This window comes from Dermacentor silvarum, chromosome 5 (assembly GCF_013339745.2).
Source record: "Dermacentor silvarum isolate Dsil-2018 chromosome 5, BIME_Dsil_1.4, whole genome shotgun sequence".
Lineage (NCBI taxonomy): Eukaryota > Metazoa > Arthropoda > Arachnida > Ixodida > Ixodidae > Dermacentor > Dermacentor silvarum.
In genome coordinates, this window is record NC_051158.1 from 189,129,174 (window position 1) to 189,149,088 (window position 19,915).

General features: G+C 45.8%; 1 protein-coding gene and 1 long non-coding RNA gene across 3 annotated transcripts; one reads left to right on the forward strand and one right to left on the reverse strand.

Moving 5' to 3' along the window:
• The first annotated feature begins 112 nt into the window (after nt 1-112).
• Nucleotides 113-8,991, forward strand: LOC125945266 (uncharacterized). Its single transcript, XR_007466764.1, has 3 exons — nt 113-500; nt 7,749-7,876; nt 8,732-8,991. It is a non-coding gene; the product is annotated as an uncharacterized LOC125945266 (long non-coding RNA).
• A 358-nt stretch (nt 8,992-9,349) lies between these two features.
• On the reverse strand, nt 9,350-14,880 carry LOC119454652 (uncharacterized). 2 transcript variants are annotated; one of them, XM_049666950.1, is made up of 3 exons: nt 14,705-14,880; nt 12,818-12,941; nt 9,350-9,904 (listed from the first exon to the last, which is right to left on the reverse strand). In XM_049666950.1, the coding sequence occupies exons 1-3, from the start codon at nt 14,783-14,785 to the stop codon at nt 9,444-9,446; spliced, it is 666 nt and encodes a 221-aa protein (XP_049522907.1). In that variant the 5' UTR covers nt 14,786-14,880; the 3' UTR covers nt 9,350-9,443. The 2 variants fall into 2 exon arrangements, with proteins under 2 accessions (XP_049522907.1, XP_037572453.1); XM_037716525.2 differs by having other exon boundaries at nt 12,818-12,944; nt 14,705-14,864.
• Nucleotides 14,881-19,915: the final 5,035 nt, after the last annotated feature.

The following is a 19,915-nucleotide window of genomic DNA, read 5'->3' on the forward strand; positions in this document are numbered from 1 at the left end:
CGTTGGTTCGTTTTTATTCATTGCTCACTGGAACAGCGTAGCTCACTTGAATACAAGATGGCATCTTTGATTGACAGGTGTCCAGAATGGTTTTTCTATCGCTCAACGAAACTCAACCACAGTAACAGTATAAAACGATAAATTCAAATGCTTTCCTGCGAGATTCGGACATTCGAACACTTATTCTCAAAAAAACAATGGGACGTCGCTAACAATTCACATTATAAACGAAAAGACCTTGGTTGCTATTCGCGACCCAATTTCTCTACATTTGAGGGACTCCGAAGCGGTCCTTCTGGCTTTTTCGGAATACCTATTGTGTGCAGGGACTGTGCTGGCATGACAACTGTGATAGTTAGCGGGCCATCGCACATGTTCCCTCTTCTTACAATACAATGGATAGATGGACATTCAAAGGTACATGGACGGGACCCATCGTTGCAAATCTTTAACGGGCTTAACGGTGCGGCAAAGCTGTGCCATGCTTCCCTTATCGCATGGTGAGTCCTATACCTTAAACATTTCCCGGCGATTAGCCCGTGTTCTCAGGCGTAGACAAACTGCGCAGAAAGTTCATTTCTTAAGAGACAGAGAAAGAAAGACGTTTATTAAATCAGGTAGGACCGCTCGAAAAGCACTTAATCCCATCGAATACGCATATCATAGTAAAACAACCTTAGAGTATCAAAGTAGAATAGACATCTTTTCATCTTTATAAAATGTAGATAGTAATTGTCCATGGAGTTGATTTGAACTGTCTTGAACAAGAAGCGTGAAGCAATGGAGCCGCGCGATGCGTACGTTTTTCACTTGGTAAGTTCGCATACTTGCTCATTTTCTCAAAAACGACCGTAGGTGGCGAGAATACAACTGTAGAGGTTTTTTTTTTTTTAAGTACGATTACTGGAATTACTAAGAAGGTATTTTAGAGCAACAATAAATTGTCAGGAATATCAAAGCGAGTACTCTGAATTTGGGCTCACAGCTTACGGGTTGTTGCTTGCGGTCTATGAAGTGCGTTTTCGAAAACGCTAGGAGTTATATAAGCAGGTATTTCGAACTGCCTTTCTTCCCGTTATCAAGAAGAGCACCCCTTTCAGCGCTGGAGCTTAGGCACAGCCAAAGCTAAAGCCTCCTGCCTCGTTGCACGAACAAAGAGGTGAAAGGAGCGCCCTGTCCTGAAAAGCAATGCTGAGGTCCTCGTCTAATAAACTACTACGCTTCCTCTAGTCAAAATCACTTGGTCACACAGGTCTCTAATGGGGCGCAACCCAAAGCAGCCACAAAAGAGCGCATACGTCGTCACACTTTGTAACTTGAACGTTCTTCGAGGCTGATTTGCCACTTGTCGCAATCCCGCTGCAAGAGGTAACCTACTCATACTTAATTATAAAACCATTGCTTTTGATTTCTTTCCCGAGAAGGTGCCACGTCTCCATTCCGAGCTCCCTATGTATCACGGGTTTCTTGAACGTTTGGTTATGCCTACATAACATCGCAAATTGATACTTGGGAGGACCAATTGCCGTCATAGATATCAACATGCTACAACCGCCTGCTACTGCTAGTGCCACCCCTGCAAATCTATATCTGGTCACTCTTGAGCTGGCATTTTGTGCCAAAACTTGCATTTTTACTTGCGTGATTTTGTAAATGTGACGCGCACTGGAAGCGAATTTGAATGGCGCCTCCTGTAGAAGTAATATTTCTGAGAACCCCGCGAGATAGCGATAGCAAATTGGGATAGCAAATTATTAGAGAGCTATACGGAGTAAGGATAGTAGTTTTATCAGCTGTATAAACTTGCACATGCAGCAGCACCAGCAACGCGCAGAACTGTTGTCGACGCCGTCGGCGTTTTGCCCGCGTTCGCACCGAACGCGCTCGCATTGGTGACTGTTGCCGGTGCCTCTGGCGGCGACTCGGCGGTTCTCGACGAGATCAGAACGGGACACTCGTCGAGCAGCGTCCGAAGTCTTTACCACCTTCTCGCCTCGCAACGTTTTATTGCGATAGCAATTATATGGACACTCAAAAGCAGATTTCTGCCGTCGCCGTCGCCGTCGCCGTGAGGTTCCGTATGACGTCAATGGAGATGAAATAGTCGCCGCGCGCCGCCGAACGCTGTATGTGCGAGTGAAAGGGCGCGAGGGACGCGCGCTTTCACGGGGAGTGAACGCACGGCGGAGAACAAACGCGCGTTCTGCTCTGTGCTCCCTTAAGGGCTGCAGAAGTAGGCGTCTCTTTCCTCCTCTACAATCACCATATATGTAGAGCAAACATGCCTTCTTCCGACGCACGAAAGGCTGTGGGGGGGAGGGGGAGGGAAGGGAGGCGATGTTTAGCTGCGGCACCAAGTGCCTATTTATATCAGAGGCTCCGGCAACAGTCACCAACGCCGCACGCATTTTGAACGAACGCGGGCAAAACGCCGACGGCGTCGACAACAGTTCTGCGTGTTGCCGGTGCTGCTGCATGTCCAAGTTTATACAGCTGATAAAGCTGCTATCATTACTCCGTATAGCTCTCTTCAAATTTGCTATCGCAATTGATGCTTCACCTTTAGGTGAAACTGCGACAACTTTTTATATAAATACCCATTTGGTGCCGCAGCTAAACGTCGCCTCCCCTCCCTCCCTCCCGTCCCCCCACGGCCTTTCGCACGACGGAAGAAGTCGCGTTCGCTCAGTATATAAAGTGATTGTAAAGGAGGAAAGAGACGCTTAATTCTGCAGTCCTTCAGGAAGCACGGCGCCGAACGCGCGTTTGCTCTTCGCCGTGCGTTCGCTCCCTGTGAAAGCGCGCGTCCCTCGCGCGCTTTCACTCGCACATACAGCATACGGCGCGCGGCGACCATTTCATCGCCGTTTGACGTCATACGGAACCTCACGGCGACGGCGACGACGACGACATAAATCCGCTTGGAGTCTCCATGTAATTGCTATCACAATAAAGGAAAACTCGGTGCTCGAATGACCCATTGAGCGAAATGCAGCTCTGCTAACGTGAAACCTGGGGAGGTGCGAAGCATGCAGTGATGCACCGCTAATGGGCTCATACTGCCTTAACCAATGGCTCATAAGCCCGTAAACGCGGCCTCCTCATTACGCCGACAGAAGAGAAGTGAAATTCAACGCTGGAATGATGAGCGGCAACGCAGCCAGCTTTGGAAGACGAATAGGAACGCTGGGGCAGTGGCATGAGCGCGTGCCGAGCGTGAGCACGAACCGCTTGCTTCAACGCAGCCAGCTGTGGAAGGCGATGACGACGACGAGCGCGTGCTGAGCGCGAGCACGAGCCGCTTGCTTACCGTGACAACGACGACGACGATTACCACAGGAGGCGCCGAAAGCCCGGGCGCATAAGGTGCTTCGCACCTATAAGGTGGTGGCGTACTTATTGCTGTTGACAGTCCTCTGAGACCTTCTTCTTCTTTCTGGGGTTTTACGTGCCAAAACCAGTTCTGGTTACGAGGCACGCAGTAGTGGAGGGCTCCGGATTAATTTTGACCACCTAGGGCTCTTTAACGTGCACTACAACACAAGCACACGGGTGTTATTGCATTACGCCTCCATCGAAATGCGGCGAGATGTGTAACGACATAGAAAGTATTCAGGAATCGATTTGGCTTGAAGTCAGCCTAGCGCGCTGTGAGAAATTATTAATCAAAACTTTCCATGTATCACCGAATATTTCCCCTGTCTTGTTTCATGAGGTCATCTCTCCTATTGAAAACGCCTTATCCTCTTATAACAAGCACAGAGTAATCCTTCTTGGTGATTTTAACACACTAGGAATTGATTGGAACCCGCTTACATATTCTCATTACAATTATTACATAAAGAACAAATGCAGCCTGTTATTGGACTTTGTCCTTCTGTTCTCTTCAGCAGCACAGCTTGATCACCAATCTCTGTGGCAACGTTTTAGACCTTTGCCTCTCGAATGCTCAGGTTATTGTGGAGGGGATGCCATCAGGGCTCCCGTTCTGACATTTCCATTGTCCTTCCCGATAAGTTTCCCCCCTCACTTAAGGTAACTGCCTCTGTGTCAGCCTTGAAGCAGAGCTCTTCCACTGGCATAAATGAATCTTCTCGCTTAGCTTTCAAGCGGGGTGATTATGTTGGCTTGTACGATTTCTTCTCCGCCACCGATTGGTCACTGGTCACAGATAAAGCAAATGTCGATCACCAAATAGATCAGTTTACGAAGCTTGTTCTGAGCAGTATGCGCAAATACATTCCTCAGTATAGTCCAAACACCCTAAATATCCACAGTGGTTCTCATATGAACTTATAACTGCCTTAGGTATAAAGATCGCGCGCACCATAAATCCAAAAGTCCAGTGCTTAATAAGTGGAGAGAAGAATCCCGAAGCGGGATCATGACTCATATATTTCATTCTTGGAGAAGAGCGGCTCCGACCGATCGGCGTAGATTTGGAAGTATATCCGCAAGCGCTCTAGTAATCGCAGAGAGTGTTTTCGCCTGCTGGACTCTAGAGGAGTAGAAGTCTAAGCTTGTTTTGCTGCCCATTTCTCTTCCTTATATAAACCTTCAGGTTTAAACGCTGGTGTCAGTCAGCAACACACAACGGCTCATACATTTAGTCCTGTGTTGTTTGATGAAAAGCTGATCTGCGAATCCCTTAAGCGCTTGAAACCTTCCCTATCCTGCGGCCCTGATGGCATTCCCTCCGCATTATTAAAAGCTTACGTCAGTATATTTGCCCCAGTATTGACATCTATACTTACTAATTCTCTGAACACTTCCACTTTCCCTCGCATGTGGAAAACTGCTCGTGTTTTTTTTTCTGTATTTAAGTCTAGCTGTAGAACCGTTGTCTCAAATTATCGCCCAATTTCTCTTCTGTGTGCCTCACCTAAGATTTTTCAGCTTGCTCTTTACAACATATTGTATTTTACTGTGAAGAACGCATTGATCCCGAACTAGCATGGATTCCTCTCCGGTCGCTCCACTATCACAAATATCAAAAGTTTCATGACCCAGATCTCCTCGCCGGTACTCCAAAGGGGGCAAGTTGACACCATTTATTGTGACGTTAGCAAAGCTTTTGATGTGGTCAGCCACTCACTGTTTCTGATCAAGCTTACACACATTGGTGTTGAATCGTCGATTGTAAATCTCTGGCGGAGTTATCTTATTCATAGATCATGTTATGTTATCGTCAATGGCCAAACGTCTTCTTCTTACGTGGCAACTAGCGGCGCCCCTCAGGGATCAGTATTGGGACCACTCCTTTCTTTTAATTTTTATTAATGACGTTCCTTCTGCCCATTCGGCATTATTCATTCCTTCTATATGCCGGTGACAAAGATTTTTAAGACAATTCACACTGTTGATGACTGTCGCATCCTCCAGTCTTACCTGCTTTCTTTGTTTAAATGGTGCACAGATAATAATCTAACCTTGAATGCTGTTAAGACCAAAGTCATGACTTTCACCCGCAAAACAGCAAGCATTTCTTTTTATTATTCGGTAGATTCTGTACCATTGTGTAGGGTCCATGACATAAATGATCTCGGTGTACTTTTTGATACAACCTTACACTTTCCAGCTCACACTAAACGCGTTGCAATGCGGGGTATGCGCACTCTTGGCTCTGTTTGCAGACTATCAAGAGAATTCAATTCTCCTACACCGTTCCGCAAGTTGTACACAACAATCTGTCTTCCTCAACTCGAATATGCATCGGTCGTCTGGAACGGCATCTCTAGATCCAACAGGGCATTATAGACCGGGTCCAGAAAAAGTTTCTAAGCATATATTATCACCACTTTGCTAGCACGGACCCTGGACCTTGCTCTAGCACTGTGGGGTTAATGTCATTGCCCTTACTTCGCTGCCGACGTAATCGTGTTGACCTTCTGTTTCTTCTCAAACTGCTTCACGGTATCCTCATGTACATGATACAACTCCTCAGTTGTATCATGTATTCCGCGCAAGATCACCAGAGAACACAGACCTTTTCATGTTGCTGCCTGTCACCACCAACATTCAACCGTCCACAGAATGCAGAGTCTTTACAGCGCCCCCTTTCATGACCTTGATATTTTTCACAACTCGCTGTCATTATTCTGTTTGCGTTCTTAGTTTCACATATTGTTCAACTTCCCTTCTCCTCCTTTTTCTTATGTATGCATTTTGCGCCTTGTTGTGTGCACACTTTTCTTTTCAAGAATGTTATTTTTAGTTGTTTTTTTTTACTGATATTGCCCTGCTGTATTTCTTTTTCTATGTAAACGTGCGCCATCCCTGAGACCTCATGATTGTTCCTGCGCACGATAAATAAATGATTGATTGATTGAAGTATACTGCACAGTGGCTGCGTTGAAACATACTTCATTAATGTGCTAACGTGCTTATGACACTAGTGTGTCGCGTCTATGCCGAGATACGCTGGTCGATGATGTCATGGTGCGAGGCGCGCGTACATGGCTGAGTAGCGGCATATGGAGACTGAAGTAGGATACATAGCCGCCTATTTTCAAACTGTGATGCTCCCTTGCGGTCACGATTTAACTGACAGTAACTTTGCATGCTATTGGCATTATGTTCACATTTACTATGTCGAATTCCAGTGCCACTTTATGGAATGCAGAAAACCATTTGTTTGATTGGTTTCAAACGTTCATGTTCTCGAAGCTGAAGGGGCGTGCTCCCGTACTCGTCTTACTCGCAAGTCACGGTCCTATTCCTTTTCGCTTTTCCCAGCGATGAGACTTGATATCACCACAACAACGTTTGCGCAAGTCAATCATTTCCGCTGTCAGAGCCGCCAACGCCATTGGAGCAATTTCACATGCTAATCTTTTGACGTCAACGTGCATAAACTGACTAATTTTATATAATGCCATTTTGAAATCTGCAGCAGAATGAGTCTGTAGATATGAATTCGCTCATGGGAGCACGTAGCACATTTTGCCTTTGCCTTGGTTATGAAATGAAGTAATAAAGGAATGAAGAACCCAATGAATAATTGAACTGATCAATCAATCAGTCTATATGAATGAGCGTTTATTCAAATGGCATAGCATTTTTGCCGCGATAAACCGCTAATGAAGATGCGCTGATCTGAGCTCCAGTGATGTCTGCTGTCCTTCACTTTCCATTACATTCTCCCCCGTGCCCTTTCTGTAAAGGGGTCTGTGTTAGCACTAAAGCAGTAGCTATGAAGCAGCATTGTACGTAAAGGTAACATGCCATGACTGTTGTCGTATTCTGCAGAACCGGAACGATCTCACTGGCACTCTCTTGTAGATTAGAATTTAACCACACTGCGTAGTCTACCATGCAATGAATGCCGCGGATAAACCCCAATAAAGCTTTGTATTAGAAGGACATCAGAATTCTGCAAGCGGTACTTCTGAGACACCTAATAATGAAAAAAATCAATCCGATCCCACGCACTGTGCGAATCACTTTAGAGCGAAGTGATTTGCTGGTAGCTGACTACCCAGCATTGTTTGATATTACGCAAAGTGTTATCAGGTGGACCAACAGGTCTGTGCAGGACGTGTGTGCGTAAGGCGAACATCAATGTGTCTGACGCGAGCATGTGCGGGACGACCGCAGCAAGACGATGGTGACGACGATCATGTGTCTATTGAGGCCTGATTATGTGGAAGAGGGTAGGTTTGTCGAGGGAGTCTGTAGTGTTCTAGTATGGTGTTGTATTGCAGTGGTGTGGTTTCAGACTTGGTGGTAATGTCGGCTCCTTCATGCAGTTCACGGGAGGCATGTACTCGGGCTACAGCTTGGGCCCGCTGGTTTCCGCTAGGGACTCTTGTCCAGGGGCTCATACTCTGTCGACGCCCGAAAGAGGCGTGTCGAGAGGCTGGCCTTGGAGGATCCGGTAGGTGGTACTAGATATAGATGCCCGTGGGTGTAGTTTCTGCAAGCGGTCTGTAGAGTCTGTTATGATAGCGTACCTTGTTCTGAGGCTGATTAGAAATTAAGGCCAATACTATATCGCCACTCATCTCGCCTTTCGGTACGAGATGAGTACATGTTCGATCGTGGTCTTCTATTTATACAAGTAGCATAGGACAGCTGTGCTTGACGGCAGAGGTTGGATTTCACTGTCGGTCAGGCATTTATTTTTATTGCAGGGGTCAGAAGTGTGGCGAGAGAAGAAATACCTACCTACCTACCTACCGCAAAGTGCGCGGAATGAGGCGAAGAATACTTCACATTAAACGTTGGTGCATTTTACAGCGCTCTGAAATATCTCAATAATTCGTGAGTGACGGCGTGCGGGTATTGGAGCTCATGTCCACGCTTACTTGCATCACCTGCAGAAAACACCGCTACCTAAATGTCAGTTTGAGAAATATACGCCATCGAGTACATCATTCCTTTATTAAAGCCAAAACCTTTGTATGAAATGTTCGGCTATGCGCTTGTATTGATAATCCTCGTCGATGGTTCGTGCACAATGTTTATCGCTATGCTTGATTATTCTACGCCATGTCTATATTATACCATGGGTAGACAGTCCTGAAGTGTGCTTCCATATTTTCATTATTCGGCAATATGATAATAACGATATTTAATGAGGAACCACGGCCTATCGTAAAGCGAGACAATTTATTATTTTGTTATGCACTGTCATCTTTTATGTAATGTTTTATTTTCCCTTTTTATATCTTTTTTCTTTTATGGCATTTTCGCTCGGCTATTCAGAATCTTTTGTTCTTTTTTTTTTCAGGGCTCGCTTTCAGCTTAAACGGATACTGAAGGAAAAAAATGAATATAGCTGCATTATTTTATACAGCTGCTGCAGTACGATAAAAGCCACTCTTGTCGCGAAAGGAGGCTAAATAGGCCGAATAAAGCCTCAAATTTGAAAGAACGGTGGCGACGCCAACTTGCAGTTCTCGCACCAGCTCCTAGCCATGACGTCATGTATTTTTACCACGTGTGCGCCGGCTTAAATCATGTTTAGTAGCAAAGATATACTACATTGTGTTCTAAAGATGGCCAAGGAGGGAAGTTTGAAAGTCTCGATAGGCTTTACTGTACCACAGTGGCCCAACCACGACAAAATATTTTGAATTCCGCGGCGTCACACGAGGTATCAGTGGTGATATTTTGGGGCGAAACTCAAGTAGTAAAAGCTTTACCTGAATTTTTATTTTAGTCGCCCCGAGCTCAACGACCAAACCCTGGCCATCCAGACTGCCCGCGATCGGGCCGTCAAGCTCGGCTTGGCGGTCCCTACGTGGGACTAGCCGGGTGGCGCGGGGTCTCCCCTGCGTCTTCTCTTGACCTAAATAGTTATTTCACTCACTCACTCACCCTTCTTTAACCATTGACTTAACGAGAATAGGTTCTGCAAAGAACACTTAATTACTCTATAAGCAGATTAAGTGTTCCTCTTTATTGTCTTTTAACAATAAAATAAACAAAATCGTCGTCTTTCATCTGCTGGAAGGATCAACCTTTAGGCTGAATTGCATTGGCTTACCACCAGCTGCTTTGGGACAGCGAGGGGCTTTGCCAAGCACTAGTCCCGGACCGGCCGGCGACCGTAGACCGTGGCCCTCATGGCGCAGGCGTTTTCGGCGTCGCCGCTTCCTTCTTGGTCTTCGGTCTTCTTCGTCATCAAATTCCACGTGGCGTTTTTGTCGAAGCTTTGCTTGGCCTCCGACTACTGTGGGTGTATTTACACCATCGAGGTACGATCCTATTACGTTTGCCCACGGGTGGTAAACCGGCAATTGGTTATGAACCCCTCCCCCACCTCGCGCTCTCCCTCTTCCCAGGAGAGGGCTACCCCCCCACGAGTCTTGTGGGATTTCCTGGTTCCTGGGCTGGAGGCCGCTATGGTAGAAGAAGTTGTCTCTGATCCCGTTATTCCAGTGGATCACGTCATCCCAACCTGAGGAAAGAAGCGAGGAATGAATAAAAGGTATTAGAATATTTCATTTCGCAACGAAAGTAGGTAAAAGGAAACGCTACGCGCTTGCTCACCACCTCATCCTATATCCAGTGTGCCCCACTCAGCGAGCACGACGACTTAAGTTTGGCGCGGGCGGTGACACAATTTCTCTTACAAATCATTCGACGGAATGTTGTTTGAAAGCTACTCGATGAGCGGTACAGCGTCAAAGACATGCACTGCGCGTCACTGGCTGCCAGTGCTTCTTTATTTCTAAAACTGGCACATACCGACTGCGAAGAAAACGGGGGGACGAAGACGTTAGCTAGGTCGAGCGAGCTGCATATGAATACGGGAGAAAAGAAGGCTGCGGTGTTTGGCAAAATAGTTTAATTGGATCGTACCCAACTCTATACTAAGTAATTTGTTAATGGTTGACAGAATTAAGATTCATACAGGCTTCGCTTCTTTGTCTAAATAATTATCTATTGGTGAGTAATGTGCCGTCAATGCACTCGCTGTCACGCAGATCCACCTTTCGAGTACCTGATCAAAATGCATGATCTCGTCTTGTACTTCACCTGCTGTCGAAGAAGTGATATCGCTCATCAGCTTTTATGAGTCGAACGACGTAACGAGCCATTATTATACTTCTCTTGAAATCATGGTTAAAATATTTAAACTTTTTGTCATTTTTTCTTTGTCAAGTACAACCGTAGAACAATCCTGATAGCTCGCAAGAGTTTATGTAGAAGTCACAAAGCTTTTTGTTCGTAAGAAGAAGGGGCGATAAGCCGACCGCCGTAGTTAGTATCAATGCCGTTATCGTGGTTCTCCGTTATGTGTTCTTACTTAGCGCTGTAGCGTAAGAAAGGCTTCGTCAATACAGCCTCTGTCGCGTTGAATTTAATTATGTCAACCGAGAAGACCCATTGACAGGGCATTGACTTCTAATATGAGTTAAACATGATTTATGAGAGTACTATGCTCTGAAGGCTAAGTGTTGCAAAAAATAGGAGAGAAATTATATGCCCGAGTCTCCCTGGTGAACCGCTGGATGATCTCCGCTCAAGATTCGCATACTGAGGCATGTCATGCATGCAGCTTAGTTTAATAACACGTGTGCGGTTATTGCAGAGCAATTTTGTTCACGATGAATTAAAAGTAGGCGTCGTGTGTGACCATGCCACTAAAATATTTTGACATTAAACGTCTTTAAAATGCGGTCAAGGGAGGGGTTGCTTGCTGAAACTGATGTAACGGAAACATGTTATAACATTATTGCTTATAGATTTGCAACCGTGCTATCGATGAACCTAACTTTGGTATCTGTGTACAGAGAAAAGAAGCCATTATACCACCGTGCATGCATCGCTTGCACAGATGGCGCTGTTGGCGCGCCATGCACGATGCAATCGGGGCTAATTTAGCCTCGTGCGTTACGGTTAGAGAGGCATAGCTCGGCTGTGCGTTTGTCCATTCATGAAGGAATAGTCGCGTTTGAGAGAGCTCGCTATGCCATAATAGGTATAATTTACCAAATTCAAACTGCCTTTCATCGGTAATTTTGAGGCCAACAAGTGTGCAATACGTTGCGAAGATGCAACGCTTTCTCATCTATTAATGTGCACCCGTCACTGTTATTTATGCAACACGCAGTATATAAAGCTTCGTAGCACAAAAGACACCGGACAGCAAAACCTGGCCAGAGGAAGACTCAAAAGGGAGCATGTTAGTCACACTGCAAGTCTTCTTGTGTGGGTTTACTGGCGAAAAGAGCCAGACAACCAAGTGATGCCAATGCATCATATGAGACAAACATGGTGACCTAGCAAGAACATAAAGTAAACGCTTTAGGGTTGGGCCTTGCAAGATTTCTGTAGGGCGTAATATTTACCACTCTGCTGGGAACACTGATACACGTATGTGTGATGGCCATGATGTTCTGAAATGGACGCACCAGTGTCAGTTACGTATTTCAGCTTTTCGAATACGTGACCCGACAATAGGAAAATTAATTTTTGTCACGCAGTATGCCGCGATTCTTTTGATAAATGGTATTTCTCCGTCAGTAATGTTTCGCTCTTGCAATGACGTATATAATAATGCGGTAGCACTAGGAGTGTCTAAGGGGGAAAAAAGTGTGTGTGCGCGTGTGTGTGAAAGTGCGAAGAGCCAGTCATATTGTAGAAAAGTGAAGGGACAGCTATTACCGTGTACACATGTAGATGGTACTGGTAAAGACCTAGTAAATTTTACTTCAATTGAATTCTGGGCTTTTGCGTTCCCAAACCACGATTTGATTATGAGGCAGACCGTAGTGGAGGACTCCGGATTAATTTTGACTACCGGGGCATTTTTAACGTGCCCCCAATGCATGGGACATGTTCGTTATTGCCTTTCGCCCCCATTGAAATGCGGCCACCGCGGCCAGGATTTCATCCCGCGACCTTGTGCTTAGCAGCGCAATAGCATAGCAGCTAAGCCACCGCGGAGGGTAAATTTTACTTAATAGCAACAGTCTCTTCCTTTCCACTAAGCTATCCAGCATATCACGTGCCCTTATGCCCATAAACGCCCCTATCCCCTCCTCTAACCTTCTGTCTTATCGGCCAACCGTAACTAATACATTTTGCCACAAGTCATGCGCAGGGTGAAGCTGACTGCACCTTATATGTAATCAATGTTGGAGTAGACACTGTATGTTCTAGCTTTCTTCGTATCGTTATCTAGATCATTCGTCGCGGTAAAAGAAATAATGTGTTGTAGCGCCCCAGTGGTTAACCGTAACTACCGCGTGCCTATTGCGCATAAACAAAGTAGGTAAAATGAAGAACAGCACTCGCCCAAGAATTTATTCTCCAATTAGGTGTTTGAAAACAGGGGAGAAATGTGTTCCACTACTTTAATTACCTGTGTTCGGGAATCCGTTGTCGTTGAACTGACCATCGTAAAACTTCTGTCCGTGCTGTGGTCTTCCACTGATCATATCGCCTCCCCTCGAAAGGAGCAAAGGCCAGGGCACGGCATATTGATTCTGCTGTAAAGGTTGGAGGCCATGCAAGGTGTTATTTTATTAAATTGGAGAGTGTCCAAAATGAGAACTTAGCTTAAGAGGAATCCGTCAGTAATTATGGGCCTCTGAACTTATGAACTGAGTTGAAAGATGAAGAGAAAGGTACGTAAGGCAAATACGTTTTACTCTAAACTTCTCGCCTCGGCTCCAAAGCCTTCCGCAAGTCCAAGCACAACGCTGGACCCTACACCTCAGGGGTACAAACAAACAGAACACCCCGACTCTCGAATTCCTGGTGAAGGAATTTGACGGCAAACAGAAACTCAGAATCGTTTCTGGCGAAACTGCCGTGCTCTTCTTTGCAATGCATAAACCCTTGAGTTGCCCAAGCTGAGGCTTCAGACGCCTCGCCACTCTGGACAAAACACTAAATCATAACAGCTGGGAGATCACCTAGCAGCTAGAATTCTGCAATTCACCAGGTAGTACGTGGTTGAGAAGTATGTAAAGCATCGAGGTCTCCCAAAAAGACATTGACGTCATCGTAGAGCTGACGCAAGTAACGAACGGAAGGTGAAGCTGGTAGTGAGTTCATGTCGGAAACTATTTGTAAGTTTTCCTGCATTCTCATGTATTTATTATTGACCCTTTTCGCGGAGCAGTTTTTTTAGAGAAACGAGATGGCGCTCACGGCGGCGCGCCATACCTCTCCTCAGCGATCACGCACGAATACGAAACCATTACCGCTTCCACCTTGCTTCTGTGCGATCAGCTGTCGGAAATGCAACTGAGTTTTCGCTAACACACCGTGCTCCAATCATGCTAGATTGAATCATGTGGATTGAAGACGTGTGCAGTAGTTGGCTGCAAAAATAGTGACTGGCATGTTAGGCAACAGAATGAATCTGTGTAGCCAAGTTCGCGGACCGCAGCTGCCACTGTCCGAACGTGTTACCGGCACTTCGTGATGTATGGCTTTCCTCGAGGATAGAGAAATTTGCTCATCCGCCAGCCTTGTATCGCTAGCCTTCAAAGAAAGGGCTTCATCCCCAGAACATCGGCAAGAGTGAGTTCCACTCGTTAAAGAATGACAAATGGAGTAGCGCCGCCTCCTGTCATAGTAAGTTTCGCGCACGTTGTCTATACACATCTGTCCCAAATGGGAGGAAAACTTACGCCCACTCTATCGCCGACGTATCAATAATAGGTGAATGGGCGCACACTTGAAAATATGCGCACTGTATACGCACAACAAATGACAGACTACAGCGATGGCGCACGAATGGTCGAAGCTGAATGTTTCGCCCACGGGATCACCGCGAAAAGGGTCAATAGTTAAGATCAGTTCTCTATTTCATGCAATAAAGCCTCGGATACAAGGGCAAAAGGCAGATGTCCACTGCCTCACGGGACCCCAGCACCCGAATGCACACACTCAGAGCATGCAGCAACAGAAACGAGAACGTCATGCACCATTTATACATACAGAACACAGTTTTATTTAAAGTAAACAATGAAATAAGGTGCATACTTTTGTAATCATAAAGGAAAATTCATACAAATAACGAAACCTCAGGAGCATAGACATTTCTGTATATAAAACCTATTATTCATTAGGGCCGGACAGGAGGTAGGCTTTAACATTCTTTTTTAAAGAGTCCAGCGCGCACGTTTCTGAATAATTTTTATGGCCTGTGTATGTCAAAGCGCCGAACACCTGCGATGAATTCGAAATTCCATCTCGCCCAGATCAATACCTTGTTAGTATTCATCTTGATACTTACATCTCCGTGATTCTGGCTAAGCGATGCCGTAGGTACCACAGCAATGAAGAACGCCGCCGAGATAACGGCTGGGACATTCATGTTTCAGACTACATCCCCCACGGGAGCCGGCAGACTGCCCCCTGCGCTCGATGGCGGACACGTTATAAGCCTTGCAGTCGCAACAGTGTCACGTGTTCAATATTTAGCATCTAAGATAGCACTGCTTTCCACCATCCGAGCGGACTTGCTTTCACTCACATTTTCTTAAAAACACATCAATGATATAACAAAAGAACCAAATCCTCGCTTTAAACGGGCCAGACCTTGCGTGACTAGGCAGTGTAACAAAACAAAAGAAAACTGGATGATGGATAACAAACTGTCTTCTGTCTTCAAATGCAGATGCCCCCGAAACAATGAAACAAGCTTAGCACAATTAGTTATGAACTAGCTTAACCTTGGAGCAGCTTTCTTCAACCTGCTTTCTCATAAAACACTTTGTTAAAAATGTCAGACGCTGTCCCTTGCACTCTTACAAAAACTTCAGTGCACCGTTTCTGTACTGCCTAAACACAGTGGCAGTCCTAGCAGCTGATAAAGAACCGAAGCATGGATTTCGCCTGTCTCTGTGTAATGTGACTGCGTGATATAAGCAAAATATATATTTGCCGCTGTTCCCCGACAAAGTACGACAGGAGAGCCAGTTCTTTTGTGCCCGTAAAACAATGGATGGAGGTGGGTGAAAAACAAGTCCCATTGATAGTTCGTATAGTTATATCTTGAATTAGAAGGGCGCGAAACAACGACACGCGCAGACGAAAGGGAAACAGGACAAGCACTGAACTAGCTGCCAAAATCTATTGTGATACACTACCTAACGTGTAAACATGAATTCATAAACACACACATCAAAACAGGGCACCTCAGGCACCCCGTACAGATTATGTGTACCAATTAAGTCCTCGTGAACACGGCACGTTTCTGAATGTTAAGTAAAAAAACTTAAAAAAGCTCGTTGAACCTCCGTCACGGTGCACATTTAACGGCGAGATCTTTACAGACTCTTGAGAAATGCTCCTTCTGACTTGCAAGCTCGACAAAGATTGCACACTCGATGCCGGGGAAGGAGTACCGGCACCGGAGCTTCCTTGCAGTTTCAGTTGTAAGTTAGCACTCGTGTTGCCCATGTCTATTTTCCGTCCTGTATATTTCGCGCTAGTTCAGGAGGCGGCGCTGACACCGAGGCACCCTACGCTGGTTGAACTGCGAGCGTCATTAAACGCGGCCGAAGATCCTGTAGAAATGTTTAATGTTCTTATTTTTCTCCAAGCACAGTTGGCGAACTTCAATGAATGAATGAAAAACTTTATTTCATGAGCTTTTCAGCGCATGCGCCGGATGGAAGTGGGTCCCAGTTCACGGGAATCCATATGCTGTTCTCGCCGCCTGGCCCCTGGTTATACGAGTCAAAGCTGGTCTTCTAGGCCGGGGCTGGACAGCAAGATGTTCCATCGCTCTCTAAGGGGTTGGATGGGTAGGGGGATCATGTTGGGGTTAGGATTGAACTTCAAGAGCATCAATTAGTTTGGCAGGCTAAAAAAATGCATTGCAGACTGTTGCTTTTGCGATGACAGACAAATCCTTACTACCCCACGCGTCAGCTTCATGCCGAGGTTTTACAGCTAAGATGTATATGCCTAGACGAAACTCTCCGGTCCGACCACAGAGACCCTCCGGCGGAAGTAAACCTATCCAAAACCTATCGAAAACTCGCGTCTCGTTCAATTGGTGTGTACCAATAATGGTATGGAAGGGTACAAATGTATTACTAACATGACTGTTAGGTCATGGCATCAATACCGTCACATGCTCATCAGTTACGGCACGATTAACGATATTAAAATCACCTGTGACACATACCCGCATTGAATATGCGGGTATGAGCTAGGGACAAGAAAGAAAGAAAGAAAGAAAGACAGAAAGAAAGAAAGAAAGAAGAAGGAAAGAAACGAAGAAAGAAAGAAAGAAAGAAAGAAAGAAAGAAAGAAACGAAGAAAGAAAGAAAGAAAGAAAGAAATCACGTGTGGCTCATACCCGCATTGGATATGTGGTTAGGAGCCGCCGAGAGCAGTGATGCGGATAGCAAGCGGCAATGTAAGGCCCATCCGGCGGCTCGTGCGGCCGATCTAGACAAAGACGTTGAAGACGAATTGAAGAAGACTTTAATGAACCGTCGGGATTAACCTAGTGATAAACACCGGGGTCGCACATTTCAGCTTCGCTGGTTTACCATCTGTACGCGGTGCACGGGCGGTGTAATTTTTTTACCGCAATCGGACCAATGTTAACTACTGTGTTGGAACACCAGGGCAACGCGGCGGCAGCCCTTCAGCAAATACCGGCAACCAGGCATATTTTTTCTGCTTCTAACGCCAACTAGTTCCTTGAGACGACTGACACGTGCATCACGTCATATACCACGAGCGACAGCACGTATGAGTTGTTTTAATTTACGTTAAAAATAATAATGTTTTCTTTTTTTTATGTTTTTTTTTGTGGAGTGAGATATAAAAAGGGAGGGAAAGACAGGGAGGTTAACCAGTGCAATTACCAGCTGGTCACCCTGTGCCGGGGAAAGAAGTAAAGGAAAAAGGTGATACAGGAAACAAAAAAATATAATAAAGTGAGAAATTGTCACACAATAACGCGATGCTACGCGCTACAACTTTCAAGATCGGTCGCACAATTCACAAGCCCTTAAGAACAGAGCAGACCACTTAAGGCCTTGAGTGCCGAATCCCATCTGGACCAGTGTCCTAAAACTTTTTCCTCTGTCAAGGCGCGATCGTTCAGCTTTTCTAGGGCGTTCGCGAGCACTCTTCTTACCACAATGTAACGGGGACAGTCACTAAGGAGGTGCTTGATCATCTCCTCGCAGCAACAGTTGTCGCAAGCAGGGCTGTCGGCCGTTCCAATGCAGAAGGAATAGGCTGTCGTGATTACCACGCCGAGCCAAATGTGGCACAGAAGTGTTGCTTCCGCTGGTGGTACCTCTGCTGGAAAACGGAGTAGCAGGCGTGTATCCAATCTGTGGAGACATGCGTTGGTGAATTCCCTCGTGTTCTACAGAGACTGTGTGAGCTCGCGTGCGAAATAAGTAAAGCCTTGGGGTTGCATCAGTGGTATTGCAGTAACACGGGCACCATCATGTTTCAATCGGGCAGCGTCATCCACGCCGTGATTTTCATAAATTCCGCAGTGACCCAGTATCCACTGGTAGATGGTGATGTGCCTCTTGTCGATTGCGTGATGGTGAAGTAGTCGGACGTTTGCGACTAATTGCCGTTAGGTCCGTGGTTGAAAGGAGACAGCAGACACATGGAGAGCTGCCTTCGAGTTACAAAATATGGACCATAGCTGTGATGACTCGTGACCAATAAACTCCAGAGCAGCACGGACAGCGGCGAGTTTTGCAACCGTCGATGACGTAATGTGAGACGTCGTGAATTTGATGAGGATAAATTTCGCGGAAATTACCACTGTTCCAGCTGAACTTTTCGAGGAAACAGAACCGTCCGTGTAAACATGGAGGGGTTCTCTGTGCTTCTCATGTAGGAATGAAAGTACGGTATGTTTGAGGGCGAAAGATGACATCACTGCTTTCTTTTTTATGCCGGAAATGACAAGACGTGCTTGGCACGGGTGTAGGCACCACAACGCTAGATATAGTCATGCTGCAAGCGTGAAGTACGACGTTAAAATTACGTGGTTGGCGGCGATAATCCTGTTAAACGCTGAACGAGGTCGAGCGGCAGGAATGGAGGCGAGATGATGCGATGGAAGTTCGATGCGATGGAAGATGCGATCTTTAAAGCGTCGACTTGAATGTACGTATTGATGGGTTGGTCATGCGCGATGGCTGTTGCTGCTGCCGTGGATGCACACCTGGGAAGGCCAAGAAATATTCTCAGAGCTTCAGCTTGCACAGACTGGAGGGCATGGAGGTTGGCCCTACCAGACCCACCCTGTATAGCTGAGCATGCCTGGCTGTTTTACCGAGGTTGCCAAGAGCTGTGTATGTCACCCCGTCAGGTCCAGGCCATGAGGAACGTCTACATACTGCCAGCGCCTCTTGCAACTCGTCGATGGAAAACAGATTGTTCATACGAGAATACCGCGATTTTCCAATGTCATGGGGATGATGTGCGGTGAACGAGCCTGGTTGACCAGCAACCTTCGAATAGAAATCCTCCGCTGCGTCGATCTCTTGGTCACCTTGGCAGAGAGTCAGGCATGTACAACAGTAGAACAACTACGATGACTCGGCGAGTAAATTACCGCACTACCAGTTTCTAAAATAACAACCAATCCCCATAATGTGTTGTCTATGCATTGTGTACTTTTGCTTGCTGATGCATCTAATGTACTGCCTCGATATTCTTTCATGCTGATGTAATGGGTGTTGCCGGTAATATGTCCGGACTCATAACAATTTTTGTATGTGTTTTCCTCAACGCACTCTTGAAGCGCCGCGCAATCAGAGTGCAGTTCTGTTGAACGAAGTGGAGTTACAGACTTACACTATCAGTGTCACGTATATGACCTTACCTAATGATCGAATGGTTTAACTGATTAGTATATAGTTTGAGTTCGCAGACCTTAAAACACAGACAGATGCACAGCATCGCAATATCAAATACTAACAAACGTGTATAAGGTAATACCGTTGTTTGTATTTAATGACAAAAATCCGTTATATTTAACCGAAGTTTAAGTGTGGAAGACTTGGCATCCGTTCAACATTGAAGGGAAAAAATATGCAATGAACATAGAGGCTGAGTCGACAATCCCAACAACCTTAGGGGTGTCCACCGAACAGTTCTGGCCTAAACAGTTCTATGGAATTCATCATTCTCTCTAGGCATAAATATCTCACACATGTGTCTGTAAGGCTATGTATGTGAATGTACAATTTTAAAATAAGAACAGTGCCAGAGACAGGAGCAAACGAAGAAAGACACAAACAGCGTTGTTCTTTCTTCTTCGTTTGTCCCTGTCTCTCGCGCTGTTCTTATTTTAAACATGAGCTACCAGCATGCCCAAGTGTCTACCCTTCATAGTGAAATGCAGGCTTCAGCAGCGTACATATTCCTATTGTTTCCTATTGTGTGGTTAGACAATCAATAACTAGATTTTTTTTCATTTCTGTGTCACTTAATGCCATGTTTT

What these genes read in the sequence shown, in the direction of transcription:
- LOC119454652 (XM_037716525.2), bottom strand. Translation starts at nt 14,785, where the DNA reads ATGAATGTCCCAGCCGTTATCTCGGCGGCGTTCTTCATTGCTGTGGTA. An exon ending in TTAGCCAGAATCACGGAGAT is followed by an intron (nt 12,945 to 14,704) that starts GTAAGTATCAAG and finishes CAACCTTTACAG; the next exon opens with CAGAATCAATATGCCGTGCC. An exon ending in CAACGGATTCCCGAACACAG is followed by an intron (nt 9,905 to 12,817) that starts GTAATTAAAGTA and finishes TTCTTTCCTCAG; the next exon opens with GTTGGGATGACGTGATCCAC.